General features: G+C 37.1%; 1 protein-coding gene across 2 annotated transcripts; it reads left to right on the plus strand.

Moving 5' to 3' along the window:
* The first annotated feature begins 14,582 nt into the window (after window positions 1-14,582).
* LOC140523372 (olfactory receptor 5A1-like) lies at window positions 14,583-16,264 on the plus strand. 2 transcript variants are annotated; one of them, XM_072638283.1, is made up of 2 exons: window positions 14,583-14,591; window positions 14,905-16,264. In XM_072638283.1, the coding sequence occupies exons 1-2, from the start codon at window positions 14,583-14,585 to the stop codon at window positions 15,832-15,834; spliced, it is 939 nt and encodes a 312-aa protein (XP_072494384.1). In that variant the 3' UTR covers window positions 15,835-16,264. The 2 variants fall into 2 exon arrangements, with proteins under 2 accessions (XP_072494384.1, XP_072494383.1); XM_072638282.1 differs by lacking the exon at window positions 14,583-14,591 and having other exon boundaries at window positions 14,890-16,264.
* The last annotated feature ends 4,498 nt before the right edge of the window (window positions 16,265-20,762 follow it).

Consider the following 20,762-nt stretch of genomic DNA (forward strand, 5'->3'; position numbering starts at 1 on the left):
TTCTTACTTTCCAAAAGCTTCCTAGGTCTTTACAACAACTCATTAACCCTGGAGGTTTCAATGGCTAGTATTTATTTTTGTTCCATGAATGTGATAATGAAGACAGGGAGCCTAAAGGGTTAGGCCTCAGTTTCCTTATCTGTAAAGTGAGAGGGTTCAATTAAATGGCCTGCAAGGTCTCTCTGAGCTCTAAATTTGGGGCCTTATGACTGATTCTGATCTAACTTAGGGAAAAAGAATAATTCACGCAAAGAATAAGTCCCCCTAACTATATTTTGAAGACTACATCAATAGAAAGAGAAGCCCTCCCTGAACTGAGAGCTGTACAAAACTTTCACACTAAAGATAGACCTATGAGTACATCCCCAGCTGTGGGTCAAAGTCATTAGCCACTATTTATAAACCTACTCTACAAGTGAGTCATTGCTTTCTGAATCAGTTCCTTGGAACTTCAGCGATCCTGGTTGCACATTAATCCTTTGCATGCTCCTTTCCAGCAAGATGGCTTACTTGATATTCCTTACACATACCCTTCCATCTACCTCGCACCTCCATGTCATTGTACAAGTAATTATATACTATTCCTGGAATGCTCTCCCTTTTTACTTCCATCTCTTGGCATTTTTAGATCCATACAAAGATCAGCTCAAGAGACCTCGTACAAGAGGTCTTTCCTGATCCCCTTGTCAATATCTCTCTTCCCCTCATTAATCTGAAAATATTGTGTATTTATTTACTTGTATAATGATTTTTTCTCCCAGTAGAACATAATCTCCGTTGAGAGTGGGGACCATTTAATTTTTGCTTTTATATTCCCAAGGCCTAGTATACTGTTTGGCACACAGCAGGTGCTCAATATTTGCTTGTTGAATTGAAATTTATGATGCTGAAATTTCTCAAAGATTATTCTATTAAAAATTCTCATTCTAAAAGCCACTCAGTTCTAATTACTGGTCAATGTCTACTTCCCTAATCCTGGAGGTAGTTATGGCAACAGAGGTCTTTGGCCAATCCTAACTAATGACCTCAGAGAGTCACTCAAAAACTAGAATCATTTCACCCCTCTCTTCCCCATGCATTATTCTTGCTATGGCCAAACTTTCTTCTCTTTGCCACCATGACTCAAATTCATAACCATTTCAACTATGTATTGTTTTCTCTGATATAATCCCTTACAGCATTTATGCATGCAGTGGCTTAAATTTCCCACCTAAACTACCACTTTAGTGGAAGGAAAAGATTTGGGGACTTAGATGTGTCTTAGGCAATGTTTGTTTTGTCAAAATACTGTGCATTAATAATTTGACATTTTCAAAATTTTTAATTTTATAAAATACAATAAATGAGAAGTAACTAAGAAAAAGGTATCAAATAGAATTTTCATTAGAATAGACTAGCCTAATGCCCTCATTTGGTAGATGAGAAAGGAAAAGGTTATAGATGTTACTTTTCCAGGTTCCCAAAGATAATGAGGATTAGAAATGAGGTAGATTCATGAATTGGAAAAATCATAAGGAGTATGGGAAACTATCTAGTCCAATTCTTCCATTTTACAAACGTAGCTTCTGAGACCCCAACATAGAATATGCCTTTTCTAAAATCACACAGTGAATTAGTAGGAGGTTCATAACTTAAATCAATTTCTCCTAAATCCTAGCCTTTACAACTCATTCCTTTCCAGAGACAGTCTGAATATATGACAAAACAGAAAAATGCTAAATAAGGAAATCACAATGTAGGCTTACCTCAATGGTTTTCCTGATGATTTCTCTCTCTTTTTGTCTTCCTCTTCCTCTTGTTCTCCTGACCTTTTGTCTATTCACCCTTCCTTCCTTCTCCTCTCTCTGTGTTTCCTCCTTCTACTTGTCTATCTCTCCCTCTCCTTCTCTCTTCTTCCCTTTCTCTTTTTGTCTCTTTTTCCTTCCCCTCTCTCCTTCTGCCTTCTCCAGCTTCTTCCTCACTTCACAACTCTCCCTTTAAATCCCTATTTCCCCCACCTCCTCTTTCTGCCCCTTTTCATTATCTCCCTCCATCCATTTCTCTCTCTTACAGTTTTACTCAGTGAGTTAACTTTCTTCTTGACTATTTTATATATATACATATATGGAATAGATAGATAATAGATACATAGATAAATAGATGGTCAGATAGATTTCATAGGCCATTAGAAAATCATCATTTCTTTATGGGTTTTTTTTTTCATTTCAGATGGAAGACAAACTCTGATGGAGAATGGTAAGTGATTTTAAACTATCAGTTCTAAAGGACTGTCACACCTGTCTCCCAGATTGCCTATCTACTACAAGCCTGGCACTTATACTTGGGGACCTCGGTATACATAATATTGTCTCTTTAAGTACCTTAGCCTTCCAATTCATTCACCTCCTCAACTCCCATATCCTGTAGCTGGAACCTACTCATCTATATATAAAGATGTTATTCCCACTATCTGCTTGCCTTGATCCTAAATGTATGCATCTGAGTACATCTGGAACCTGTATTATAAACTTGTCTTCTTTAATGTCAAAAGAGTTCTCAATCCTATGATATAATTCTTTTAGTCTTCTCAACTTGACTCTATCAGGAGTACCCTAGTGTGGTTAACAAAAACTTCTTTTCTCTTCTCCTCCTCCTCCTCCTCCTACTCCTCCTCTGTGTGTGTGTGTGTGTGTGTGTGTGCATGCATGCGTATGTGTCTTTCTCTGTGTGTCTCTCTCATTTTTACCCTCTTACAGACAATCACACAAATGAAGTTGGTGAGTTTCATTTTCTTTTTCGTCATCCAAACACATAAATGATGATACCATAGGCCATTGAGAAATACTAACTTCTCTGTCCTGTAGATATCAGAGAATAGTAAAGTACTGATAGAGCAGGGCCAGTGATTCTACAGCATCAGTTCAGAGTGCCACACCTTCCCAGGTTGCCTATTCCCTCCAAACTTTACCTTATACATGAGGATTCCAAAGTATTTGGTGATGTGCCTTTAAATACCCTGGTTTCCCAAATCATTGACATCCTCAACTCCTGTGTACCACAGCTGTCTGTAGTCCACCTCAGCTGGATACAAAGATTGCTTCATTGTCATTCATAAGAGCTCCGAGTTCATGATCCTGAACTCTGAAATTGAGGAGCCTTTCTTCAAACTTGTGACCTTCTGTCTCCTTCTGAGACTCACATTTCCTGACTTCCAAGGTCATGGCCCTAAGTAACTAAACTCCTTTTTCTATTTCCAAGCCACCACCCATGCATGCTGTGACCTAGATTTCCCACATAATCTACCTCTTTCACCGAAAGGAAAAGTTTGGGGACTTAGATTTTTCTTGGGGAGTGTTTTGCTTTGGCAAAATACTGTGTATTAATAATTTGATGCTTTCAAATTTTATAAAATTCAATAAATTGGAGGTAACTAAGAAATAAGGTATCAAATTGAACTTTCATTTATGATAGTATGCCAAAGGAGCCATCTAGTCTAATGTCCTTATTTGCCAAGTGAAAAAGTATAAGTTTATAGAAGCTTGTTACTTTCCCATGTTCCCAAAGAGGAAGACAATCAGAAATGAGATAGATTCATGAAGTGGAAGAATTATAAGCAAACTTTCTTCTCTGGAAACTATCCAGTTCAGTTCTTTCATTTTACAGAGTAACTTCTGAAACCCCAACATGGGAAAGTCCTGTTCTAAAATCATACAGTGAATTAGTAGGAGATGCATGACTTAAATCAATTTGTCTTAAATCCTAGCCTTTTCAACTCATTTCCTTTCCACAGGTAGTCTGAATACATGACAAAACAGAAAAGTAGTAAATAAAGCAATCATAATGTAGAATTATTTCAGTGGTTCCCTGATGATTTCTCTTTTTCCTCTCTCTCTTCCTTTCCCTATCCCTCTTGCTCTCCTGATCCTTTCCTCACCTCCATGTTCTCCCTTCCTCTCTTCTCCTCTCTGGTTTTTTTCTTTTGTCTATTTGCCAGCCTATCTCTATCCCACTTCTTACCTTTACCTTTTAGTCTTCTTTATCCTCTCCCTCTCCTTTTCTCCTCCACTCTCCTGCTTCTTCCTCACCTCACCATTCTCCCTTCAAGCCCCTATTTCCCCCACATTTCCTTCACATGCACTTTTCTTTCATTCCCTTCATCCCTTTCTCTCTTACAGATGTACTCACTGAGAAATTTTTCTTATTCATTATTTTGTACATATGTGTATGCATGTATATATGTATGGACACATGGGATAGATAGATAGATAGATAGATAGATAGATAGATAGATAGATAGATAGATAGATAGATAGATAGATAGATAGATAGATAGGTAGGTAGGTAGGTAGGTAGGTAGGTAGGTAGGTAGGTAGGTAGGTAAGTAGGTAGGTAGGTAGGTAGGTAGGTAGGTAGGTAGGTAGGTAGGTAGGTAGGTAGATTGATTGATTCTGTAGGACACTGGAAATCATAACTTCTTTATGGTGTTTATTTCAGATGGAAGACAAGCCCTGATGGAGAATAGGAAGTGATTTTAAAGCATTAGTTTTAAAGGACTGTCCCAACTCTCTCCCAGTCTGCCTATCCACTACAACCCTGACTGTTACACTTGGAGACCTCCATATATGTGGTACTATCTCCTTAAATGCCCTACCTTTCCAATTCATTCACCTCCCCAACTCCTATGCCCTGTACGCCCTTCCTGACTTATGTACTAAGATTGCCTCATCATCCCTCAGAAATCCTCTGCACTCTTTCAGGTTTGTATTCTGTCATCTCCTAGGAAGAAAAACTCCCTACCACCATAGATCATGACTTCTAACACTCCACCCCTTCCTTCTCTGGGAATAAAAGGAAATACACTTTTTTTCTCAACTGTACATAATACCTTCACAAAAATTAACCATGTTTAGGGCATAAGAACCTCACAACTAAATGCAGAAAAACAGAAATATTAAATGTAACCTTTTCAGACCATAATGCAAAAAAAAAAAAAAATACATTTAACAAAGGGAAGTGGAATTGTAAATTAAAAGTTCTTTGCAAATTAAATAATCTAATCCTAAAGAATGAGTGAGTCAAAAAATCAAATCATAGTAACAATCAATAATTTCATTAAAAATAATGGCAACAATAAGACAACATTCCAAAATATGTGGGATGCAAACAAAATAATACTCAAAGGAAATTTCATATCTGTAAATACATGCATCAATAAAAAAGAAATACCAGGTCTCTGAATTGGCATACAACTAAAAAAAAAAAAAACCTAGAAAAGGAACAAAGTTAAAATTTTCAATTAAATGCCAAAATGGAAATCCTGAAAATCAGAGCACAGATTAATAAAATTGAAAGTAATGGTTTATTTTCTAAATCTAAGTGGTTTTATATAAACCATTGAACTAATAACTAAAACTAAGAGCTGGTTTTATTTTAAAAAATAAAATAGATAAAGCTTTGGTTAATTTATTTTTTAAAAAAAATAAAACCAGATTCCCTGTATCAAAAATTAAAAGGATAAATTCAACACCAAAGAAGAGGAAATTAAAGCAATTATTAAGAGTTATTTTGCCCAATTATATGCCAGTAAAACTGAAAATTTAATTGAAATGAATGAATACTTAGAAAAAAGTAGTCTACCCAGATTAACAGAAGAGGAAATGGAATACTTAAATAACCCTATCTTAGAAAAAGAAACTCTTAGAAATTGAGGGGATACCCAACAATTAGGAAATGCTGAACAAGTTGTGCAATATGAATGTAATGCAGTATTATTGTTCCATAAGAAATGTTGAGCAGGAGGACTTCAGAAAACCTAGAAAGACTTGCATGAACTGATGCAGGGTGAAGTGAGCAGAACCAGGAGAACACAATAACAGTAACATTGTGCAATGACTGACTTTGTTATACTTAGCTGTCTTGAACAATGCAGTGATCTAAGACGGGAGTGGGAAACCTTCAGATTTGTTTGAGGACTAGACGACCACGTGTGTCCTTGAGGCCAAAGGTTCCCCACCCCCAATCTAAGAAAATTCTAAAAGACTCGTGATGGAAAATTCTATCTACATCCAGAAAAAGAACTATGGAGCCTGAAAGCAGATCAAAGCTTACTATTCTCCCTTTTGTTGTTGTCGTTTTTGTTTTTCTTTCTTATGATTTTTCCTTTTTGTTCTGATTCTTCCTTCCTGACTAATATGGAAATATGTTTAATATGATCATACATGTATAACCTATATCAGATTGCACGCAGTCTTAGGGAGGGAGGAGTGGAGAAGGGGGGGAGATTTAGAATTCAAAATCTTGTAAAAGTAAATATCATAATCTAAAAATAAACAAAAAAAGGAAAAAAAAAGAGAGAAAATTTAACAAGCTATCAATGAGCTCCCTAAGGGAAAAAAATCCTTAACACCATATGGATTCACAAATGAATTCTACTAAACATTTAAGGAACAATTAATCCCAATACTATATTAACCATTTGAAAAAGTAGGTAAAGGAGTCCTACAAAACTCCTTTAATGACACAAATGTGACTTTGATAACTAAGCCACAGAGAGCAAAAACAGAGAAAGAAAATCATAAAACAATTTCCTTAATGAATATCTTTGTGAAAATTTTAAATAAAATACTAGCAAAGAGATTACAGCAATATATCACAAAGATCATACAATATAACAAGGTGGGATTTATTCCAGGAATGGAGGGGTGGTCCAATATAAAGAAAACTATCAATATAATTGACCATATCAATAGCAAAATCAGCAGAAATCACATCTCAATAGGTACTGGAAAAGCTATTGAGAAAATACAACACCCATTCCAATTAAAAACATTATGGAGCATAGGAATAAATGAAGCATTCCTTAAAATGATAAACAGAATCTATCTAAAACCATCAGTAAGCATTATCTATAATAGGGATAAACCTTCCCAGTAAGATTCTAGCGTGAAGAAAGGATGCCCATTATGACCACTATTATTCAATATTATATTAAAAATGTTAGTTATAGCAATGAGAAGAAAAAGAAATTGAAGGAATAAAAATAAGCAATGAGGAAACAAAACTATTGCTCTTTGCAGATGATATGATGATATTCTTAATAGAATCCTAGAGAATCAACTGAAAAACTATTTGAAATAATTAACCACTTTAGCCAAGTTGTAGGATATAAAATAAACCCACACAAATCATCAGTATTTTTATATATGACCAACAAAGCCCAGTAGTAAGAAATAGAAAGAGAAGTTATTTTTTAAATAACTGAAGACAATATAAAGTACTTAGGAACTGACCTGTCAAGACAAACGTAGAAACTACACGAACACAGTTACAAAACATTTTTCACACAAATAAAGTCACATCTAAACAATTAGAAAAATACCAATTGCTCATGGGTAAGGTGAACCAAAATAATAAAAATGACAATTCTGCCTAAACTAATTTATTTATTCAGTGCCATATCATAAAAGTGCCCATAAATTATTTGATAGAGCTAGAAAAAATGACAGCAAAATTCTTCTGGAAGAGCAAAAGGTATCAATATTAAGGCAATTAAGGAAAAATGTAAAGAATGATAGCCTAAAAATATCAGACCTCAATCTATATTATAAAGCAGCAGTTATCAAATCTTTCTGGTACTGGCTAAGAAATAAGAGTGATGGATCAGTGGAATGGATTAGGTTCCCAAGATACAGTAGTAAATGATCATAGTAACCCAGTGTTTAATAGACCCAAAGACCCCAGTCTCTGACAAAAGTTGCTGGAAAAACTCTAAAACAATATGACAGAAACTAGGCATAGATCAACATCTTACTCCAGATGTTGAAGTAAGTATAGTATCAAGTAAGTAAGTATCAACATCTTACTCCTTATCTATACCAAGATAAGGTCAAAATGATTATACCATAAGCAAATTAGAAGAATAAAAGGTGATACCATAAGAAAATCAGAAGAATAAGGAATAGTCTACCTGTCAGATATATGGAGAAGGGAAGAATTTATGATCAAAAAGAGATAGAAAGCATCATAAAATGGAAAATAAATAATTTTGGTTGTATTCTATTATGTTATATAGCTTTTGCAGAAACAAAACCAATGCAACCAAGATCAGAAGGAAAGCAGGAAAACAATTTTAAAGCAAGTGTCTTTGATAAAGGTCTAATTTCTAAAATATATAGAGAACTGAATCAAATTTATAAGAATACATGCCATTACCCAATTGCCAAATGATCATAGGATATGAACAAGGCAATTTTCAAATGAAGAAATCAAAACTATCTATAGTCATAGCAAGAAGTGCTCTAAATCACTTCTGATCAGAGAAATACAAATTACATCAACTCTCAGATACCATCCTACATATCAAACTGGCTAATACGACAGAAAAGAAAAATGATTAATGTTAGAGGTGATGTGGGAAAATTGAGATACTAATGCACTGTGGGTGGAGCTGTGAACTGATCCAACCATTCTGGAGAGTAATTTGGAACTATGTCCAAACAGCAACCAAACTTTACATACTCTTTGATCAAGCAATACTACTACTAGATCTGTATCCCAAAGGGATCATAAAAGAAGGGAGGACCTACACATACAAAAGTATTTATAGCAGCTCTTCTTGTGGTGGCAAAAAATTAGAAATTGGGGAGATGTCATCAATTAGTGAATGGCTGGACAAACTGCAGTACATGAATGTAATGGAATACTATGGTACAAAATGAAATGATGAGCAGGTAATTTTCAGAAAAACCTGGAAAGACTTGTACGAACTGATGCAAACTGAAATGAGCAGAACCAGTAGAACATTTTACACAGTAACAACATTGTATGATCAATTGTCAATGACTTAGGTTTTCTCAGCAGTACAATGATCCAAGACAATTATAAAGGACTTATGATAGAAAATGCTATGCACATTCAGAGAAAAAACTGATGGACCAAATGGAAATATACTATTTTTATTTTACTAATTTTCCATGTTTTTTTTTAAATTTGTTTCTTCTTTCACAATTGTGATGAATATGGACATGTGTTTTGCATGATTGTATATATATAATCTATACTAATTGCTTACCATTCTAGGAAAAGATGGGAGAGGGAAGAAGAGAAGGAGAAAAATTTGGAGCTCAAAATTTTGTATAACTGAATGCTAAAATTTCTTCACATATAAATGGAAAAATAAAGTACTATTTTAAAAAAGTAACTGAGGTCTGACCTCAGTTTGGGGGAGTCTTGAGAATAGGACCTGACCACTGGGACTGGGGTGAATAACTTCCACACTTGGAAAAGAGGTAGGAAGTTGAGAATCTTTCACCCCTGAGAGCAATTAATTTGCAAAGTCTGTCTTTGAATAACTGTGTTCTCTAGGTCTCTTAAAAAGTCCCCAGTGATAGTGGAACATCTCTAAAGACAAGGTGAACAATTAACATGCCCCCACCACTGCTTTAAACTGCCCTCCCACAATGACCCCAGTGGTAAATTTCTGTAGACAACAGGAAGGAGCCCAGCAAAGTTATATTTTGAAAGTCAACCTCTCCCCTACTAGTACCCAGAGACAGTCATTTTGAGTTGTAAGCAAATAAATCAACAAGAAGACCCATCAAATCTCACTAGGGTTTGGAGGGTAAGAAGGAGCTAAGGACACTGGACTAGTCTATTTATGAACTAGACCAAATCAAGATAAACAGTGCTTCCCCATCAACCTTACCAAGAAGAATAGGTAAGTGGACACAATCTATTTTTCTTTATCAACCCCCTTGCTATTTTCCTTTTTTATCCTTTCCCGCCTCTACTGACTTCAAGAAAAGGCCTTGTATGTGAATATCACAATTCTTTACAGAATAATGACCAAAGAATTTCATAGAATTATAGATTTAGAGCCTAAAAATACTTCAGACTTAAGAAAGTACTTGGAAGGAACCTTAAAAATTAAAACAATACCAGAGCTGGAAGGGACCTTTTAATATAGAACATAGAATGGCAAATTGGACACAGAATACAGAATTTTAAAGTTGAAATGAATCGACACAGTTGAAGGGGATCTTAGAACACAGAATGTCAATCCTCAAGAGGTCTTAGGACAAATAATATAAAATGTTAGAGCTGGAAAGTGCTTTAGAAAATAGACTGTAGAAATTTAGAGGTGAAAAGATATTTCAACATAAAACAGAAAATATCAGAACCCAAATATAATTTAAAGATTTTCTAGTCCAACAGTCTAATTATGTGGAGAAAAAACTGAGGCGCTAGGAGGAGTTTATTCAGACATTTAACTTCTATCTGCCTCACTTTCCTCAACTGAAAAATGGGGCTAATATTAGCACCTATGTCACAGGATTTTTGTGAAGAACAAATGAGATATTTAAATGTTTAGCACAGTACTGGGCACGTAGCAAGCACTTAATAAAAACTTGCTTCCTTCCTTCTTCCTTTATTTCTTTTTATCTCTCAATTTCCATTGCCTTGCCCTAAAACTAAGTCTATCGTCTAGTGTCTGCTGCTGCTCTGATTGCTTTTCCAAATGACTTTGGCCTTCTACTCAGAAGAAAATTAAGAATGGATGTGGCACCATGAAAGGGCAATACCTGAATTAGCACTGCCATTGGTGGGGGTAAAGAAGAACCTTACAACATGGTTTGAATAGACCACAATGAGAATAGTGTTTTGAGGGAATAAGTGATCTATGAAATGTGATTCTGGGAATACCAGGGAAGCTTTTTTCCCCAAATTCCTCCACAACCTCTAATGCCTGAAAATTCCACCACCAAAGCTTAAAGCTTTGATTCCAGCTAAAAGATAGGTATATGTGGAAGAAGGGAAAATATTCTAAGCTGTAATTAACCATGTGCCACTCAGTATGCTTGAGGTTCCATTTGGGGAAGCCTGAGGGCTCCACCCAATGGTCCCAGTTCTGTTGTCTAAAGCCCCACAGAACATTCATCCTTTGAATAAATAGTATTTGAAGGTTTACAAGGTTCTTTTTTTTTTTTTTTTCAAAACAACCCAGGAATGCAGAAAACCTGAGTATTATTTTCACCATTCAACAGATGAGGTCGTAGAGGTTTGGAGACAGTGTGTGACTTTCCTGTCATGATATTAGCTAATAAGTATCAGCCAAGGGACAGAATATAGGCTTCTGACTCCAATGCAGGCTCTTTTTCCACAGCAATCATTTCTCCCCTTGTCAACAAGCGTTATAATATAACAATGTCTCTATTAGAATGCCCCCAATCTGTGTTTCTTCCTGTGCCTTTCAATACTTTTATCAATGACTCAGATGAAAGTATAGGTGGCAAGCCTATCAGACCTGCAGCTTCAGTCTTACTATTTCTGTGACCCTGGACAAGTCACTTAACCTCTATCTGCCTCAGTTTCTTCATCTGTAAAAGAGGTGTAATAATAAAAAGCTAGGAGAGAAAGATAACAAACTCCAAAAAAGCCTAAAAAGTTAGAAATAGAGGCTAAATCTAATAAAAGCTAGAATTTATATAGCACTCTAAGGTTTTCAAAGTGCTTTACAAATATTATCTCATTTATCCTCACAACTACCGTGGAAGGTAGGCACTGTTATTATTCCTATTTTGTATATGAGGAAACTGAGGCAAGCAGAGATTAAGTAACTTGCCCAGGGTCACAAAAGTAGTAAGTTCCTGAAGTCAGATTTGAACTCATCTTTTCCCGACTCCAGGTTCAGCCCACTCTGCACCACACCATCTCTCTCCTGTATTTCAATTCTTTAAAAGGTCAACTTTATAAGACCAAGACTACAGAGTTGTAAAAAGACATCAGGTTTTCTGAAAAAATATTTGAGGTTTTAGTAACTCAAACCTCATAAAGGACAATGGTAGGACATAATAGTCAGAAAAAACAAATGTAATTTTGGACTGCATTTGGAGAGGTAGCATGTCCAAATCTAGAGGGAGGATGGTCCCATCATGTGGTCAGAAATAGGAAATATCATGTTCAGTTCTGGGCATCACATTGGAAGAAAAATTAACCAACTGGAGAGTATCCAGAAGAGGTCAAGAATGAATTGAGAGGACTAGGCACCATGCCATAGGATATCCTGAGGAAGGCACCTTTGAAGGCCCTTCTGATCCTGAAAGCCCATAGTCCTGCAAACCAAGGTTCTTAAACTTGCTGTGTCCTGCACCCTTCAGCAGTCTGGGGTAGCCTATAGACCTTTCCTCAGAAGAATTGAAGGAAATGCTAAATGTCATTCAAAGGTAAGTGAAAATAAACGTGTAATTTTTCCAGTCTAGATTTAGAGATCACCTAAAATCTATCCATGGATCTCTTAGGAATCTGAGCACCCCAGGATAAGATCCACTGTTCTATAAAGCATTTTCTCGAGGCTGAGCATCACTAATTACTTTAATTATTCTCCAGGGAAGAGAAGACTAGTTAGAGATAGGAGACAAGAGCTTCAGAATAGTTTTCTTTCAGTCTGAAGGCTTGTCATGAGAAGAGGGATTTAACTTGCTCTTCTGAGACTCACAGGGTTCAAGTAGGAACAGGGGGAGAAGCCACAGAGTAGAATGAGGCTTTATGTTAAGAAAAAAGCTGTTCCTCATGATGAAAGTTCTGCCCGTGTTGAATGGGCTTGTGGAGACAAAGGATTCTCTTCCCAAGAGGCCTTTAAGGAGAGTTTGGATGACTACTTGCCCAAGATGATGGAGAAGGTATTTGTTCATGGAGGGGTTAGCCCAGATGACCTCTGGGCTTCCTTCCAATTATAAGATCCTAAGATTCCATGGAGTCTTTCCTTCTCCTGGTTCCATGCATTCAGTTCCTTTAATCAATCCTCATAGGAAATCGTTTCCAGATACCTCTCCCCATGCTGGTCCCCTCCACATCAATCCCCTCTGCACTTGTCAAACTCCAACTTGGTAGGGAGGTTTTTCTTCTGACTCTAAAGATAATAGCAGGCACTCTCCCCTTTCATAGCTCTCTAAGGTGAGGGACTATGCAATTCTAAATGATGTACAAGATTCAGTAGCATTCAGAGTATCCAGGTGACACATACTTAATGACTTTAAAAAGATGAGAGCAGAAATAAGTGCAAGCCAAGTGGATTTGATTTGTTTCAATTCAGCAGTCACTTATTAAGTCCAGATTATGTGCCAGCTGGGTGGTGAAGTGGCTGACGCACCAGGCCCTAGACTCAGGAAGGTCTGATTTGAAATTCAACTTCAAATACTTATTAGCTATGTGACCATGGGAAAATCACCTAACCTTGTTTGCCTCAGGGTTTTCTCATCTGTAAAATGAGCTGAAGAAGGACATGGCAAGCCTCTCCAGCATCTCTGCCAAGAAAACCCCAAGTGGGATCACAAAAAGTCAGATACAACTGAAATGACTGAACAACGGTCTTTAAGTAGTAGTAGTTGCGCTCTGGGGAACTAACCAGGCAGTTCCAGGTGGACAATGCTGCTATTTCTTCCTCCTCCTCCATCTTCTCCTCCTCATCTTAAAAATTTACATCCTACAATGTGTGGGGTAAGGTAAGGACCTCTTGCTATTCCCAACCCCCACTTTCACCCATCACCCATACCCATCTTACCCCTCTTAAAAATTGAGAAACATTATGGACAAGACTTGTCCACAGTCCATGCTAAACTCTGACTTTGGCTCTTTCCAGAGTCATAGCTGAAGGGGGACACATTGTTCTTTAAACCAGATCACTGAAATTTCAAGCTCACCATGTGAGCTCCTGTCTGACACCACCTTATTCTTTTTTAGGTTGTTGTCTCTTTTACACAAGCCTCTGAGTGTCCTGCCATGGACCAATATCCTGGAGTCATTTCTTCCATGGCACAGTGCCATGACTATGACTGATAGTCTTCTATGACTGATTTAATAGTGAGTCATGCTGCTTGTCCTAGGCACTCTTTTGTTCTACTTGCCCCAGGTGCCAAAATTGCTAGTTATAGCTCCAGCTCTCCCTCCGGCTATTCATGAAATAATAAAATGGGGGGTCAGGGGAGGTGAAAAAAATCATTCTCCTATTCCATCACCCTCGTTTGCTTACAACACCCCCATACCCTTCAGAGAGCAACAAAAAAACATACTAAATGTGGAAAGGGTTGTCTTATACCCAAAAGAATGCTTTTTTTAATCAACATTTCAACAAAACACTCAGATTCCCTGCAATTCTGTGGAATTTCACAGAGCTTAGGGCAGAAGAAATGAGCTTCTGGGTAAATAATGGGGAGATGGAGTCAGGGATGAATGCTGAAGATGCTATGAGGGAATGTTCACACTGGTGGGGCAGGGGCAGAATGGAACTCAAGACTTGTAGAGAAACAAGGAGCACCTTTATATGGAGTTGATGCAGGGTCCCAGAGAATAGTAGGGACAGATTTAAAATGAACGTGGATGAGATAAAGAGAGAAAAATATCAACTGTAAGGATCAAAGAAGGAAAGGAAATTCCTATGGCTCCCTGGATCAGTTAACAATTGCTAGCTTTTCATTTACAGGTAAATGTAAGTCAAGCAAGGGTAAGTAAGGTACGAACTGTGGAAATCAATAAAACCCCTAAAACATTTTCCCTTTACCCAAATGTGCCCAACTTTGAACTATTTGAATGAATCAAATATATCAATGATGGTTGGTGTGGGCCTCAGTTATAAAACATATAAAATAATGGAGTTGAATTCTGTCACCTCTAAAGTGAATTCCAACTCTTGAGCCTATGAGACTTTGATTTCCTGATGGTCATAGAGACTTGACCAATATCAATGTGGTTTTTTCTCCCCTGCCCAGTGGGAAAAGGTCATCATAAAAACGGAAGAGGATTCCAACAGCACTTTATATGAAATTGGGAGAATATAACCCTCATCAAGTACCACAATCCCATGCTGAAAACACCTGCAATCGTTGTCCTAGGAGTCTTCCTCTTTTTGTGGCAAACATGTCTATAGCCAAGGAAATCAACAGCACATCAGTGACCTTTTTCTTTCTCCTGGGATTCTCAGACCATCCAGAACTTCAAGTCATCCTCTTTGGGACATTCTTGGGAATTTATCTGGTGACTTTAGTCTGGAACCCAAGTCTTATAATCCTGATCAAAATTGACTCCCATCTCCATACACCCATGTATTTCTTCCTCAGCAACCTGTCTTTCATAGACATCTGCTACTCTTCCACTGTTGCCCCCAAGATGCTTTCTGACTTCTTCAAGGAACAGGCAGCCATCTCCTTTGTGGGCTGTGCCACTCAGTTTTTTTTCTTTATTGGTACAGGCTTAACTGAGAGCTGCCTCCTGGCTGCCATGGCATATGACCGCTATGCTGCCATCTCTAACCCACTGCTCTACACAACCATCATGTCTCAGGACCTCTGCACCAAAATGGTAGCTGGAGCTTATGTGGGAGGCTTCCTGAGCTCCCTAATCCAAGCAACCTCCATATTTCAACTAGACTTCTGTGGTTTTAACCTTATCAATCACTTCTTTTGTGACCTCCCCCCTGTCCTAGCTCTCTCCTGTTCAGACACCTTTCTCAGTCAAACGATTAATTTCCTTGTGGTGGTTGCTGTTGGAGGAACATCTTTCCTCATCCTCCTCATCTCCTATGGGTACATTGTTGCTGCTGTCTTGAAAATCAACTCTGTTGAAGGCAGATACAAAGCTTTCAACACTTGTGCCTCCCACTTAACTGTAGTCACTCTCTTCTATGGAACTGGCTTCTTCATGTATCTTCGACCCAGCTCCAGTTACTCCCTAAGCCGGGACAAAGTTGTGTCTGTGTTCTATTCAGTTATGATTCCGATGTTGAATCCCCTCATCTACAGCCTGAGAAACAGTGAAATCAAAGCTGCTCTGAAAAAGGTGATGGAGAAGAAAAGGTTCTCATAGAACCTTTCTGTATTAGCAAGTTGAAACCGGCTTCCCATAACAACTTGGAACTGAATCATCAATTACCCTTTCTGTACGAGGAGAGCACAAAATCATTTATAAGTATGTTGGGGAATGTGTTTTTAGGCTAGCAATTGAAGTGTATAAAATTAATATTTGGGAATATGTTGTAGTTTCTCCATTGTATCTCTCCCTTAGGCTTTGGGTGACACACAAATTTTGTTTTTTGTGATTCTGGGATTCCACAATTATAGCCATGTTGTATCATTGGAACAATATTGGTTTTAAATTTGTTTCAGGAAGAAATTAGGATTATTAAGAGCACTAAATAATTTCCCAAAATAAAATAATTTTTTTCATTTGGGGTACACTTTATCATCCATTTGCCAAATTTGTCCAAGACATATGTATAGCTATATCGACTGAATTGTTGTCCACCCAATTATATTTTGTATTCTAGACAATAGGAATTCTTCATTCACTTGCTTGGTTTTTCTTTCTGAGTGAATATTTCTGCCACACTCTTTGAAGTAATTGTGGACAACGTCATTGCATCATTACTTCATGTAGCTCATTTAGGAAGCTCTGTAATATTCAAAAACAACATAATAAAAATGAGTTTTCAAGACACTCTATAAACATCTCTTGACCCTCATGGTAACTCTGATATAGTCCCCATTTTACAGATAAGGAAGTTGAGACAGACAGGTTAAGTGACTTGCCTAGGGTTGCAGAAACGAAATTGATAAGTCTTGCCAATAGATTGGATATGGCCAGTGATAGTTCAAAGTCCAGGATGACTCCTAGGCTGTCCTCTACAGTAATAGGGAACATAGGAGAGAGAAGTGAGGGTTTAAGGCAAAAGACAATTAGTTCCATTTTGGACATTCCTAATCAGACTCAGATGTGGTGAAGTTCTTTGGTTCATCTATTGACCCCAGGCTTGGTAAGGCTTAAGTAAGAGGAGTTTCTTTATCAGGATCAGAAACTGGAAAAAGATCTAAATTAACCATCTAATGCAGCAAATGGAATATGACTTTTAAGACTGTTGTAACTAGTCAAAATTTTCTCCAATCAGAAGTTGTTTGCACTCTCTGACTGATAGGATTAACATAAGGCAGAACAGTGGAAAAGAACAATGAGCTTGTCTGCCTTTATGATTTATGAGTATTAGGATGACTTAATCTAAGTGACTTCACCTTCAAGTCAACATCAAACATTACAAATCTTACAAATTTCTCAGGTTTTAGCAAATATCTATATATAGTAGGTATGTTCTAGATTCATTATCACAGAGCAGGGCCAATTTCATCGGGGTTATAGGGGTACCCTTGAGAGGGATTGAAGTATCTCTTCTTTTATGCTATCAGGGTGAGCCCTATGGTTTGTGTTCCCTACTATTAAGTGCCAATGAATAGCACTCTAGTTGCATTTTACCAAATTGCATAAACCAACTTTTATAAAGGTCTATTTACTTCAAAGATACAGTAAGAAGAGAAATACAAATATTTCCCTCCTACATCTGGGTGACACATTCTTCCCCATTTTTCTTTGGCCTCTGGGGAGAGTGGGCTCATTCTTAGCAGTTTCTAATAGTCTTGGTGCCACAAACTTCATATTCAAATGAAAATTGATGCCTGATGAGCCCTCATCTCAGCTACCACTTATTAATTCTTAATAGTGAACTCTTTCTTAGGACATGAAAAGAAATACTCATTAGCATTATAAATCTATAGACTTTCCAAAAGATGATCACATGACATAAGTGCATAATGACATATTTATTTACATGCATATATAATGTATTAATAAATACTTTACAAACTGTAAAGTACTACATAAATTCTATTTATATTATTCTTATCCTCATCATCTATGTCCCAGACAGAAACAATTTACTTTTTTTTTCCTCCTGTCATTTAAAACCTGAGAACAATGCTGCCTTGGGTAATTCTTGAGATCTTGCGTCCTGGAAGGCTTTACTTGCAGATCATTAAACAATAATACCAGTAAATGATTATTAAAAGTATTTGTATGATATCTGACTCAAGAACTAGCACATCATCCATAGGAACGCTGTCTTCTTCCATCATATTCTACATACTATTGACCTTGGCTGAACTTTCATTTTCTAGACCAAAGCAATCCCAACTCAGAAATACCATCTCTATGATTCATTTTAACCTCTCAGAATATCAATGAATCAAAAATGATGAGCACCAGGCATTTTATTAAGTATTGTAAGGAAATTTAGAATCTTGTTGGAGAGCTCAAGTTAACTAATGTGGTGAGTAAATGCAATAAAGGTAAGATATATATTCCAAGCAAAATCATTTTATCACAAGTGACATGGAAAACTATTAATAAAATAGATCAGACTGGCAACCACAGTAAAGGTAGTGACTCCAAAGAAAAGAGAGGGATCCTCTTTACGGACATGCAGGAATGGGGCAGGGGGAGTCTGGGACTTAAGTAATTTTTTTTTAAAGGAGGCAATAGACCAAATAAGTTTGGGAACCTTTTTTAGACAGTAAATGTTTCTGTCTGTCTCTCCCTTTCCTTCACTCCCCCCCCCACTTCCTCCTCTCTTTTTCTTTCTTTTCTCTTTAGGGCACTTTTGCAGATGAACTGAATTATGTTTTCTTGTTCATTATCCAAATATATGCATTATACACACACATACATATATATCATATATGTCTTTTATATGTGTGTATATATTCACATTTATATCATTTATATTATAAATATGTGTGTATATATTCATATACAGTATATATATATATATATTCATATACAGTATATATATATACACTAATATATTACGATATCAAAAGCCACTGGAACATACTGATTCCTCTGTCTTGTTTACTTTATTATGGAGATATGTCTTAAGGGAGATAGATAAGTGATTATATATCATTACTTCTGGAGTACTACACCACCTATATCCTAGTCACTCTATCCACTCCAACCTTCGTCTTTGTACATGGGGACTTCAGTATCTATGATATTGTCACTTTGAATTCTCCAACTTCTCAATTCACTGACATTCTCAACTACCATAAAACATAGCAGTCCACCTCAGCCAAATACATATATTGCCTCAGTATCATTCATAGGAACTCAGAATTCAAGATGGTGAACTCTGAAATTCTGGAGACTTTCCAAGCCAACACCTCTGGTCTAAATTTCCCAACTTTTGTGGAAGGGAAAGTTTAGAGGTTTACGTTTATCTTAGGTAGTGTTCGTTTTGTAAAATCCACATGCACTGAAATTTTGAAAATTTTCAAAAATTGACATTTTAGGAAAGGTCAATAAATGGGAAGAAAAGAGGAAACAAAGTATCAGCTAGAAATGGCATTGTCATAGTATTGGAGATTATGATGTGAAATGTACCAAAGTGGGCATCTAGCCTAATTCCCTCCTTTGCCATGTGAGAAAACAGAAGTTTATAGATGTTTACTTTCCAAGGTTCACAAAGATGGTAGAATGGTAGAAGAAGGATATTTTCAAACATTATTATAATTATAAGGAATGGTTAAAAAAAAAAAAGCTAGTCCAATCTTTTCATGTTGTAGCTGAAAGACCTTCTGTGCAGGCATGGAAAAGGGTTCTTCTGAAACCAGAATTAAATCATAGGAGATTTAGGTCCCAAATCTACTTTACATAAATCCCAGCCCAGGACTCATTCCTTTGCCATAGCCAATCTGAATATATAACACAACAGAAAGGTGACGAATAAGATAGCTATAATGTAAGCTTAGCAAAATGGGATCAATGATGGTTTCTCTCTTTAACCCTTCTTGCTCTTTCTCTTCCTTGCCCTCTTGCTCTCCTGTCCCTTCCCTCACTTTCCTACTCTCCCTACCTGTCCTCTTCTTTCTCCCTTTTCCTTTGTCTATCTGTCAATTTGTCTCTTGCTCACTCTCTTCCTTTACCTTTTCCTCTTCCTCTCTCTCTCCAATATTACACCTAATTACCCATTTCCTATGCTCTTGAATGCTAACTCTGTGTATCTTTCTGTCTTCTCTCTCCACCCCTCCCTTGGTCCATCCCTCCCTCCCTCTGTCCTCTATCTCTCCTCTCTCTCTCTCTCTCTCTCTCTCTCTCTCTCTCTCTCTCTCTCTCTCTCTCTCTCTCTCTCTCTCTTCATCTCTCTCACAACTACATGTTCCATAGGTATCTCAAGCTTGATGTCTCAAGAATAGAGTATTCTCTTCCTTGGTAAATTCTGCTTCTTTCAAATTTCTCTCTTTCGAACTCAGTCAAATGTACAACTATACAAGTCATTCCCCAATTGATAAATGTTTAAAGGATAGGAACAGGCAGTTTTCAGAGGAAGTTAAAACTATCTATAGTCATATGAAAAAATGCTCGGAATCCCTATTGATTAGAGAGATGCAAATCAGAACAACTCTGAGATACCACATCACACCTGTCAGATTGGCTAACATGACAAAACAGGAAGATGATAAATGTTAGAGAAGATGTGGGAGAGTTGGAACACTAAGTCATTGTTGGTGGAGCTGTGAGCTGATCCACCCATTCTGAAGGGCAGTTTGGACCTATGCCCAAAGGGCTACAAAAATGTGCATACCCTTTGACCCAGCAATACCCCTTCTAGGACTGTATCCCCAAGAGATCATAAAAGTGGGAAAGGGTCCCACATGTACAAAAATATTCATAGCAGCACTCTTTGTGGTGGCCCAAAACTGGAAATCAAGGGGACGCCCATCAATTGGTGAGTGGCTGAATAAACTGTGGTATATGAACATAATGGAATACTATTGTGCTATAAGAAATGATGAACAGGAAGACTTCAGAGAGGTCTGGAAAGACTTATATGATCTGATGCTGAGTGAAAGGAGCAGAACCAGGAGAACTTTGTGCACAGCAATGACCACAATGTGTGAGAGTTTTTTCTG

Source organism: Notamacropus eugenii, chromosome 2, assembly GCF_028372415.1.
Source record: "Notamacropus eugenii isolate mMacEug1 chromosome 2, mMacEug1.pri_v2, whole genome shotgun sequence".
Classification (NCBI taxonomy): domain Eukaryota; kingdom Metazoa; phylum Chordata; class Mammalia; order Diprotodontia; family Macropodidae; genus Notamacropus; species Notamacropus eugenii.